At 40.1% G+C, this 12093-nt stretch overlaps 1 protein-coding gene and 2 pseudogenes across 31 annotated transcripts in view; all 3 read right to left on the bottom strand.

Annotated features, from left to right (window-relative positions):
* The window catches only part of INPP4A (inositol polyphosphate-4-phosphatase type I A), a 188054-nt gene that overhangs the window by 67438 nt on the left and 108523 nt on the right, over positions 1-12093 (bottom strand). For 20 of the 31 annotated variants that reach the window (XM_043519853.1, XM_043520562.1, XM_043490550.1 and 17 more), the window contains 3 exons: positions 4948-5015; positions 2598-2825; positions 1528-1572 (listed from right to left, as the gene is read on the bottom strand). In XM_043519853.1, coding sequence (XP_043375788.1) covers positions 1528-1572; positions 2598-2703 — 151 coding nt within the window. In that variant the 5' untranslated portion in view covers positions 2704-2825; positions 4948-5015. Of the gene's footprint in view, positions 1-1527; positions 1573-2597; positions 2826-4014; positions 4079-4947; positions 5016-5055; positions 5219-12093 lie in introns of those variants that run through there. The other 11 variants (XM_043519724.1, XM_043520463.1, XM_038388004.2 and 8 more) reach the window with 4 other exon arrangements.
* On the bottom strand, positions 8712-9600 carry LOC119851811 (annotated as a pseudogene).
* LOC119850175 lies at positions 9694-11990 on the bottom strand (annotated as a pseudogene).

Below are 12093 nucleotides of genomic sequence, written 5' to 3'. Positions count from 1 at the left end.
ATGGGAGCTGCAGGGGCAGCACCTGTGGATGGGGCAGCACACGGCAGCGCCTGCGGACAGGGCAGCACACAGCAGAGCCGCCTGGCCGTGCCTCCGCATAGGAGCCAGAAGAGGTACATGCTGCTGCTTCCGGGAGCTGCTTGAGGTAAGCGCTGCCTGGACCCTGCACTCCTGAGCCAGCCCCGCATGCTCCAACCCCCTGCCCCAGCCCTGATCTCCCTCCTGCCCTCCGAACCCCTCAGTCCCAGCCTGAAGCACCCTCCTGCACCCCAAACCCCTCATCCTCAGCTCCACCCCTGAGCCTGCACCCCCAGCTGGAGCCCTCATGCCCCCCGCCCAGTGTCCCCTCCCGCACCCTGAACTCCTCATTTCGGGCTGCACCCCAGATTCCGCATCCCCAGCCAGAGCCCTCACTCCCTCCTGCACCCCAATCCCAATTTCATGAGCATTCATGGCCCTCCATACAATTTCTATACCCAGATGTGGCCCTCGGGCCAAAAAGTTTTCCCACCCCTGCACTAAGAGATATTATCTCACTCACCTTGTGTCTCTAATATCTTGGGACCAACACAGCTACAAAAACACTGCATGTATGATTATGCCTAGATTTTCCCCACCATGGTCCAAGTTATGACTGAAACTTGGTGACTAGATGTACAGCATTAACTCTAAAATGTGTCTGTGCTAGGCAAACTTTTGATGTAACCTAAATAGTATTGCAGTGCTGAATACTTTTTTTATTTTCTTTGCTCATCTATCAGACTGTAGCTGAAGCCATAAAAAAATTAGTAATTCAGATTCTGTGGAATGACAACAAAGGATTCAGATCCAGTATTAAACATACCTATTGCTGGTTTCCAATTTTCATTTAAAAACCACTGTCAGATCATAAAGCTTTCAAACTTTTGTAAATTAGTTACTCAGCCAGGAATGTGCTCCACAAATGGAATTTTTGAATTTTCATTGAGAAGCTGCATTTCTTCTAGTTTCCAGACAGGTTAACTGATGCACAAAGAGGTCAAAATGACTTGTCCAAAGTCATTCAACCAGCCACATTTTTAACCATGTTAGAAATCAGGACACTTCTGGGTCTCTCATTAACCACGTGACTGCAGGAAAAAATGTACAACTGGCAGTGGATAACCACTGGAAAACTTTCTGTCTTAAAATATTTGTCATCCATTTATGCAGGTGTATAATTTTCTTAAAGATTCATAGTGCTAACAAATTCAGACTGAAGCAACAATCTCAATCTCGCACTCATTAAATCTAAAAGTACAGAAGAAGTTTTAACCTATAGACTTTCAAAAGTCTAGCATAGTTGGTTCACTACAGCCTATCATGCTATCTGTCAAGATCCTTTTACAGAAAGCAGGGAAAGCTCCATACAAATGCAAGTGCATATCCCTCTCAACACTTACTTGTATGGTAGCCCTTTCCAGATCAACAATGGTAAAAAAAATATTCAACAGCAAATCCCATGAAAACCAGAAACGGTTTTAAAAATAGTCATTAAAAACTACTGACCTAAGCTGAACTCTAAAATTGGCTCATCTGGATCCTGGACGTTTCCTGTAGAGCAGAAAAATTATTAAAAGATTAACTCTCCATTGTTCTCATACAATTCTTGAATTGAAGTTACAGTTAGAGAGGGGAAACATTTTAGGGAATCTATAGAACATTTTATGTGACTTTTTTTTAATTCAGTGAGTCTTGAAAAACTATTTTAAAATATTTACATATTACATCTTTAACACCTGCAAAGCCATTGGATTAAAAAATTTTAAGGCAATGGTTATGGGTTTTTTTAAAGTGCCTAAGTGACTTAGGAGCCTAAGTCCAATTTTCAAAAGCAACAAATACTTAGAATCCTAAACCTCATTGAAAGGCACCTAAATGAGATTAAGCCTTGTCTATACTAGAAAGTGGAACCATTTTAAAGACACTGACATAGTTAAAATGGTATAACTCCCCTAGGGTGAAAGTAGTTACACAGGTATGAATGTGCTTATACCAGTATAATTATCCCCTTACAGGAAGGGAAATCAGCTATATGACTATAAGGCACCTTTATAATGTCTAACACTAGGGTTTGTACCAGTATAATCATATCAGTTAAAAAAAATCACAACCCTAACCAACATAGTTATATTGGGATCACATTCAAGTGTCGTCCAGGCCTTAAGTTACTTAGATGCTGTTAAGGATTTTACCCAATGCCTAAAGTGCGGAATACCAGACAGTTCGCACACACATATTCACACTTCCTCTCTTCCTCCCATCCTCTCCATATCTGAGCCTTGTTCTGAAGCTTTGTTTTCCTTGGCCTGTCCAATGATCATGGAAGATCTAGCCTAATCTAGCCTTCTCTTCCCTGCTGCCACTTCTAGTTCCTTGCCTATAAAATAGGGCAAAATAAGTTTTTAAAAGGCAGTCTATTGGTATTTGAATTTCAGGATAATCCCTCCATCACATGCACTGAGGATAAACAGGAATGTTTAAAACTTCCAAAAAACAACAAAAATATTTTGAAAAAATAATAATGTAAGTATGTCTGAAAGGAATATGTAGGCACCAGATGATGCAAAGGTGCTTACCTGCCAGAGACAGACCTAGCATGTCAGAGGCAATGTCAATAGTGGAGGCCCGTTGCACAGTGCGGGATTTTGCACCATGGCGGGGGCTGTGTTCTCTTGCTGTCATTTTGTCATGAAGAACACGTCTCTTCTTGCTACTAGACGTTAGTGATTTGTCTTGTTGAAGTATGAGAGTGGAGCAGATTGTCACCAGGCGCTAATCCTCCAATATCATCATGCTAAGCATAACTAAAACAAAATTAAAATGACCACTATCAACTCACTGTAACAGTGGCAAATCTATACATTTAAAATTACCTTAAGTAACTCTGATAGAACGCTAAATGCTGATAAAATGCAAGGTGACAGTTCACATGATTCATGCTTCTGTAGGACTTTTAATAAAAACTGTCTAAATACAGTACAACTTGCAAAAAAAGGCTTTTCTGTCAGGTATCTCTCAACCCTGATCTCTATTAGACAAAGGGAAGAGAGCAGCTGCTGTGTTAACTTAAGTGATTACATCTTTAATGACATTTGGTGGTTCTCATAACCCCAGGGGACTGAGAGTAAATTTGTCTGATGTGACCTCTTTCTGTAGAAATAGGACAATACATAAGGTCAGAGGGAGAATGGCCAGCAGAATATAAATAGAAGACAGGAAATGGTGTGGTTAGCAGTCAAACTCTTCCATTTTAGAATCACCATTAGAAAGGTATAACCTAAAAATATGACCAGGGATATTCTACTTTGCAGCATCGTACCCTGTTGTTTTTAAGATTAATTATTAATAAACCTCATTACCATCAGGCAAGTTATTAACAATATTAATAATCATTACCTTTTATAACTCACATTCCAACTGCAGACAATTTTAAAATGGAAGAGGAAAGATTTTCATGCACAATTGAGCTGTTGAACTCCTTGCAACATGATATAAATTAGTCCAATAATGTATAAAAATAATGCCAACATTCACGGTGCATATTAGACAAGATAAATACAAGGAAGCTGTGATCTTCTTCCCCAAATGGTGCCAGAAAGAAAGAGATGTGGGCCAGTACAGGCAAGGAGAGAAAAGTATGATCTAAGCCTGCTAAATTTGATTAGGTTGATTAATTTGAAGGTTTCCTTCCTCCCTTAGCTACATTAACACTGCAGTCATGAAACTTTTCTATCTATTTCATAACATTGTTGTGGCAACTCTTTCCAACTAAGAACAACAAGAAGAAAAATACAACAAATGGAAACGTAGTGACTGTGACCACACATGCATTATTGTTGCTTCTAATGCCTCTATAATACTTCATTCTATCATGAAACCTTTCAACCACTCTGGACATCAGAGACATTTTTTTCCTTACAGGATTATGAGACAAATAATAAGGCCAATATTTGTGAGCACAGAAGTAACTAAATTTTAAAACAGGAAACTCACTTTGGGGTGAGTTGAGAGAAGGAATTGTTGACTATCTGCTCCCAAAACCAGGAGATGGGCCACCCTATAATTCAATTCAGAATGAATAGCATTCCTTGCACACAAGAATTTATGCATCAACTGAAAGTGCCTATAAATCAACGGAGTGATGTAAATCAATTCCAAGTGAAAAAAGGAACACTAATTAAATCGGTAAACCAAAAGATGAGAGACTTGCATACTTCATCCCCAAAAGTGTTAGCATGCATCATAACGAACTATACTCTTACCATAGCATGACAGTCAGCAACTGAAGCAGATAGTTTTCCAATTCTTCTAATTCATATGATGGTTAGTAAAGAGACAGTCATCATAGAAAAGTATTTAATTTCACAAGATTTGCTCAAGTAGGAGATCTGTCATAACTCTCCGCTAGCTTCCAAATCCTCGCACTCCCCCTAATTTGTTTTCCTTTGAAAATTAGATTTTAGCTGACTGCTTCTGTATATAAAATGGTCTCTTAGTGGTGACTAACTCTATTAAGGTCAGCATTCTAGTGGAATGTAACACTGTCACAAGAGATATATGGAGGGATCTGGGCTCAGTGCCATAAAAGAACAAATCATACAAATACTTCAATTTTGTGAATAAATAATATGTGCTTATGACGGTAGGTCAAGAAACAGCTTGGGTAGATAAGGGAGACTGCCACTTCTCCAGCCAAAACCTCTGCAACTGTTGTCACCCTTAAAACAGATCAATATTCAAAATTGAAAGACAACAAATTATCTTAGTTTTCAAGCTGAAGAACTCCTATTTATAATACCAAATATGATCATTTTCAGAAACCTTACATACCCTTGATTATTCATATAAATTACAAATTAAACCATTTTAAATTCCACTTGGTGATACATTTTTATTTCATAGACAATTCACACAGAGCATACTCACTGAGGGCTGTTTTCCTCCTGTGAGACAGTATGGTTTTGCATTTCTTAAAATCAGATTTAAGGTCACATCTAAAAATAAACAGTAGTATTTATAAATGCTTGCACTTACAGGTTTATGAAAACTTGCACCATTTCAAAGTTATATTTTATCAAATGATTGCATTTGTACTCCTAATTGTTTAGCCCATTCCCTTATTATTAGAGAGCTGCATATGCGCTTCCTAGTTGTGACATAGTTTTGCTGTGTGATAAGCTTTGCAACAGATTTAGCAAAAGCATGTCAGTTTGACAGACAGCTTACTTCCAAACAAAATTAGCAAGGGCAACAGCCAATCATAACAGAAACAAAGAGTAAAACTAACACTAAGGGGGACTGATTTCAAGTCAGCATTTGGTGAGTGGATGAGACAACAGGAAGAAAAATATGCTAAAATGTTTACACAAAAGTCTAAAAAGCTGTAAGTATATAACTGGCAGAATGTGAGTGGTGGGTTTTTATTTTTTTCCCTACTACTCTTGCTTTTCTATAGCCAAGTCTGGACTCAAACCCACAATTTCTACACTACTTTGTAATGGTGGGCAACAAACATTGCGAAAAGAAAGAGAAAAGAAGTTATTTATAAATACATCATGGGATAACTGGAGGTTTGTATTTGTTAGTGGTTCAGTTTCTCCAAAGTAAATTTAAGGCCCTAAAAAGCAGAAAAGAGAACTAAATAACTTTAAACTTAAAGAAATATGAAAATCCCACCATACTTAAACATCTTGCGAAGGGTACACTATGATGAAAGTGGGCTGGGAGAACCTCACTCTAAATTTTTTGCTTTTACTAGAGTCCAAGCAGGCCATGTTTGTGCTACAAATTGTGATTTACGCAAACTGTGGTTACATCAGCATACAGCTGCTAAAGTGTGTATAATTGCTCGGAGGTGTGCATATTTGGCTCTGTGCCATAGGTAGCCCCAGAGTGCCATGCATAGCTGTCTGGTGAAATGCCTTTTCAAAATTTTTGCAACATGGGATATAAATGATTTAACTAGGGACCTCTGGGAGCTAAGGATCAGTTCAAAGCATGCAACTTTCTCCATCTCCTCATCCCATCCATTGCCCATAATTTTTGCACCTTTAAAAAAAAAATATCCCACAAACCCATGCGGCACTTTTTGGCCTCTGTCATTTCTGACAGAAGCATAGAACTTCGCACTATTCTCATGAACATTCAAATACAGGACAAGTGATTCATCTGCATAGGTGCCAACTCCATGGGTGTTTCGGGGCTTGAGAACCCATGTTGAAAAATTGGTGGGTGCTCTGCACCCACCAGCAGCCAAGCTCCCCGCCCCGCCCCCCCACCTCACCTCCACCCCTGAGCACACTGCATTCCTGCTTCTCTTCCCAGCACTTGCCACCGCAAAACAGCTGTTTTGAGGTGTAACAAGCTGTGGGAGGGAGGAGCGGGAATGTGGCGCGCTCAGGGGAGGAGGAGGGGAAGAGGCAGGGCCAGGGCAGGGATTTGGGGAAGGAGTCCACTGGGGCAGGGAGGGGGTGGAGTAAAGGGCGGGGACTTTGGGGAAAGGGTTGGAATGGGGGTGGGGCAGGGGTGGGGTCGAGCAGCCGCTGGTGCCTATGTTCATCTGTATTTGTAGACCTACAGGAAATACCGCAACAACTGGGGACATGAGGATTTCTTTGAGGACAGTTTGCTGAGGAACATAGGAAAAAGCTATTCAAGGTTGTTGGTGGCATTCACGGAGCAGCTGCAGATAGTGGAGCACCACTTCAGGGCCCAAGAAACAAGCACTGACTGGTGGGATCGCATCATCATGCAGGTTGGGAAGATGAGCAGTGGCTGCAGAACTTTCAGATGTGTGGAAATTTCTGGATGTGTGTGTCAAACTTGCCCCAGCCCCACAGTGCACGGACACCAGAATGAGAGCTGCACTGACTGTGCAGAAGCAAGTGACACTCACACTCTGGAAGCAATGCCAGATTGCTACACGTCAGTGGGAAATCATTTTGAAGCTGGAAAATCCAGTGGGGGCCGCTGCCATACAAGCATGTAGGGTTATTAATGGTCTTCTGCTACACAGGACTGTGCCTCTTGGCAATGTGTAAGACACAGCAGATAGATTTGCAGCAATAAGGTTTCCAAACTGCGGTGAGGCAATAGACAGCACATATATCCCTATTTTGGCATCAGCCATCTTGCCACTGAGTGCATCAATAGAAAGGGCTACTTTTCTATGGTTATGCAAGGCACTGGAGGTTCTCCAGGGATGCATCACCAATATCAATGCAGACTGCTCAGGAAAAGTGCATGGATACTTACATGTTTAAGAACACAAGACCTGTTCAGAAAGCTGCAAGCGGGAATATTCTTTCACAACCAGCAATATAGAAATGCCAATAGTGATTCTGAGGGACCCAGCCTACCCCTTGCTCCCTGGGCTCATGAAGCCATACATCAGCCACCTCAGCAGCACCAAGGAAAGATTCAACTCCCAGCTCAACAGGTGCAGAATGACCGGTGAATGTGCTTTTGGTAGACTGAAGGGACACTATTGGCACTTACTCACTAGACTGGATCTCAGTGAGAAACATATCCCCATGGCTATAGCTGCTTGCTGTGTCCTGCATAACATCTGTGAGGCAAAGGGGGAAAAGCTGCTGCCAGGCTAGAGGTGGAGCAGTTGTCTGCTGACTTTCAACAGCCAGACACAAGAGCTATTACAAGAGCCTACGGTGGAGCTGCACAGCTGAGGGAGGCTTTGAAAGAGCACTTTAACAGTCAGCCACCATAGTGTTCTCTGCTGGACCGTTCTCTGGACTTGGAGATTTGGGCGCTGGTGAGAACTGTGCAGTGCTTGCTATACACTTATAAATATGACTGGGTGTTTTCCTGAAGCTATGAATTATGTGGTGCTTGGTGTGCATTTGCAAGTACGAAGAAACGAATGAACTTTATTGATGTTATGTGCCTGAAAAAACAACCAGAGGCCAGAATAGATCAGTTACGTACGCCATAGTTAAATGGGCCTGAAACTGGTGATGATGTATCTTACCAACAAGGGTTGCTTATTTCTCGTGATTAGGTTGATTAAGAAATAACCAAGTACTGTGGCAATATCCATGGTTAAGAATAATGGTTTAATTCTATGTCCTATATAATAGTTGTATCATTAAAACATGTTATGTGAAATCAATAATTTATATGTCTAAAATGAAATTAAGTGGTAATATTACTGGACATATGCTAGTGGTAAATAAGTAGATGTACAATAGTACATAGAATAGGTATTACAGGTATTATTCTGTTGGGCACGGGAGAGAAAATAGTTTACGTATTGAGCGCTTTATTCCTGCGTCAAAGGGTAGTTTAATTAGAAGATTCCGGTTTTGGGGACCGGGGATGAAGGTTTAAGTCCTTCTCTTTTGATTATTCTAGGAAGGTTGTAGTTTTCAATCTTTAGTTTACAAGACCAATGCTTTAAGGTTAAGCTACTAGAATATTTTAGGTTTAATATTTTGTTTTCGATTATTCCTGCAGTGGGTATAAGAAGTACTAGGATTAAGAAATAAAAGGACAGAGGCTATTTGACCAATAGTGATAAATGGATCTTCAATTGATTGTCCTCCGATTCATGTTAGTACTAGGAGATTAGCTACCAGGGATCAAAATAGGATTTGGGTTAGTGGTTGGAATGAGGCTGTTCATTGTTTTGATGTATGTAGAACAGGTATAAGGAATAATACTTAGGATAGAGGATAGTAGAGCTAGTATTCCACCCAGTTTGTTTGGGATTGATCGTAGAATTGCATAGGCAAATAAGTAGTATTATTCTGGTTTGATATGGGGAGGGGTAAATAAGGCGTTAGCTGGGGTGAAGTTGTCTGGATCTCCTAATAGGTTAGGGGAAAATAGTGCTAGGGTTAGGAGGAAAGTTAATATTAGGATGAGCCCAAGTATGTCTTTGTAGGAGAAATATGGGTGGAACGGGATTTCGTCAGCATTTGAGTTTAGTCCTGTTGGGTTGTTTGATCTGGTTTCATGAAGGAATAGTAGATGAACTATTGCAAGGCCAAGGGTAGCGAATGGTAATAGGAAGTGAAAGGTGAAGAATCGAGTTAGGGTTACGTTTTCTACTGAGAATCCCCCTCAGATTCATTGTACTAGTGTATTGCCGATATACCGGATGGCTGAAAGTAGATTGGTGATAACGGTAGCCCCTCAAAATGATATTTGGCCTCATAGGAGAACGTAACCTACAAATGTGGTAGCTATGACTAGTAGAAGAAGGATAATTCCAGTGTTTCAGGTTTCTTTGTAAAGGTATGAGCCATAGTAAAGTCCTTGTCCGATATGGAGGTAGACGCATATGAAGAATAGGGAGACACCGTTAGCGTGTATATTGCGGATGAGTCATCCGTATTGTACGTCTTGAGTAATGTGGGTGACTGACGAAAAAGCTAGGGAGATGTCTGGTGAGTAGTGTATTGCTAGAAAGATTCCAGTGATGATTTGTAGTGCTAAGCAGGTGCCTAATAGTGATCCAAAATTTCATCATGCAGAGATGTTGGAGGGGCTTGGTAGGTCGATGAGTGAATTATTGACAATTTTTATTATGGAGTGGGTTTTTCGTAGGTTTGTGGCCATTAAGTTTTTGTAGTTGAATACAACGGTGGTTTTTCAAATCATTGGTCTTGGTTAGAGTCCAGGCAAGAATTATGATGTATTTTGTGTTTTTATTTGGGGTTTTGTTTTGTTTTTTGGATGGTCGGTGTGTCTTGTAACCCGTCTCCTTATTATGGGTTTAAGTTTGGTTTTAGAGGCGGCTTTTGGATGTGGATTGTTGGTTAGTATGGGAGGGTCTTGTGTTTCTTTAGTATTGTTTTTGATTTATTTAGGGGGTATGTTGGTAATTTTTGCCTATTCAGCTGCTTTAGTTGAAGAACCTTCTCCTGTTGCTTGCGGTAATTGGGGTGGGGTAGTTTATGCAGTAGGTTATGTTTTGGTTATTGTGGGTTTTGCGGTGACAGGTTTTTGGTTACGAGGGATTCAGTAATGTTACAGTTGATGCTGACGGGTTGTGTATTGTTCGATTAGATTTTGGTGGAGTGTCATGGTTCTATTATTTTGATAATGTGATGTTTTTGATTGTAGGTTGAGGGTTATTGTTAACGTTGTTTGTTGTGTTGGAATTAGTCCGTGGTTTATCTCGTGGAGTGCTTCATGCAATTAGGTTATGAGGAGTAATAGTATTATGGATAAGATGAATGAGGTTATATAGATTTTAATAAGGCCTTTTTGTGATGAGGAAATAATTGTAATTGGGGTAATTTGTGATTTGATTAGTCCTTTTGGGCTGATGTTTTCGTACCAGGACAGATCAATTAAGTGGGTTGCGATGTTTTGGCTAAATTTTAGGTTTGTTATTGGTAAAGAACGATGTGTCAGGGTGTTGAAGTATGCTAGTGAGTTCGAGAAGTTATGGATGTTAGAAGGTTTTTGGGCTATTTTATTTGTTATTATGGCCAATTCTAGGGCTAGAATTGTTACTATTAATGCTGTAATTTTAATGTACGTTGGTATTATTGTTGGGGGAGTTTTTAGTGGTGTGATGTTTAGTGAAATAAGTAATCCGGCAATAATGCTTCCTATGGCAAGACGAATGATTGGATTAGTGATTGTTGGGTTGTTTTCGTTTAGCAGCAGTGTGGAGGGATATCGTGGGTGTCCTGTTTGTACGAAGATTAGGATGCGAAGACTGTAGATTGCGGTGAATGAGGTTGCGACTAGTGTTAAGAATAGGGCTCAGGCATTTAAGTATGATGTGTTTATTGTTTCGATGATGATGTCTTTTGAGTAGAATCCGGTTATGAATGGTATGCCTGTGAGTGCTATGCTTCCGATAGTCAGGCATAAGGAGGTGATTGGTAGGGATTTGTGTAGTCCTCCTATTTTTCGGATGTCTTGTTCATTATTGAAGTTATGGATGATGGAGCCGGAGCATAGGAATAGTATGGCTTTAAAGAATGCATGTATGGAAATATGTAAGAAGGCTAGTTGTGGTTGATTTAGGCTGATAGTTACTATTATGAGGCTGAGTTAGCTTGATGTGGAAAAGGCAATGATTTTTTTGATATCATTTTGGGTAAGGGCACAGAAGGCTGTGAATAGTGTGGTGGTAGCTCCTAAGCAGAGGCAGATTGAAAGGGCTGTGTTGTTGGTAGATAGAATTGGGTGTACGCGAATTAGTAGGAAGATGCAGCAACTACTATAGTGCTTGAGTGTACTAGTGCTGAGACTGGGGTTGGGCCTTCTATGGCTGCTGGTAATCATGGGTGGAGGCTGAATTGCGCAGATTTTCCTGTTGCAGCTAGGATTAGTCCTAGGAATGGAAGTAGTAGGGTAGGGTTGGTGTGGGTGAAGATTTGTTGAAGTTCTCATGTGTTTAGGTTTATTGATAATCAGGATATATTGAGAATTAGTCCAATATCCCCTATACAATTGTAGATAATAGCTTGTAGGGCTGATGAATTTGCTTCTGCTCGGCTGTGTCATCATCCGATTAGGAGAAAGGATACAATTCCTATTCCTTCTCAGCCAATAAAAAATTGAAATATGTTGTTAGCTGTTACTAGAATTATTATGGCCACTAGAAAAATTAGTAGGAACTTAAAGAATTTTATGATGCGTGGGTCTGTGGCTGTATATCAGTGTGTAAATTCTAAGATGGATAATGTGACGTATAAGGCGATTGGGACGAATGTAATGGAATATTGATCAAATTTAAAGCTTATATTTATGGTGAATGTAGATGTGGTTGATCAATGTAGGTTAGTAATGATAGATTCAGTGTTTGTGTAAATGAAGGAAATTAGTGGAATTAGGGTGGTGAAGAATGCTATTTTTAGAGCTGTTTTTGTTTTTATGGTTGTTCATGTTTTGTTAGGGTATGCTGATATTACTAATGGGAGTGTTAGTGTGAATAGGGCTAAGAGGAAAGTTGAGTTTATTAATAGAGTCATTACTTTTACTTGGAATTGCACCAAGGATTTATGGTTCCTAAAACCAGTGAATAACTTTATCCTTTAAAAGTGAGGGAGCTGAGAGATTAATTTCAGATGTAGGAATTAACAGTTCTTA

The sequence above is a fragment of the Dermochelys coriacea genome, chromosome 1 (genome assembly GCF_009764565.3).
Source record: "Dermochelys coriacea isolate rDerCor1 chromosome 1, rDerCor1.pri.v4, whole genome shotgun sequence".
NCBI classification, from domain to species: domain Eukaryota; kingdom Metazoa; phylum Chordata; order Testudines; family Dermochelyidae; genus Dermochelys; species Dermochelys coriacea.
The sequence above is the reverse complement of the archived record's forward strand: the minus strand, read 5'-3'. Positions and strand labels throughout refer to the sequence as shown.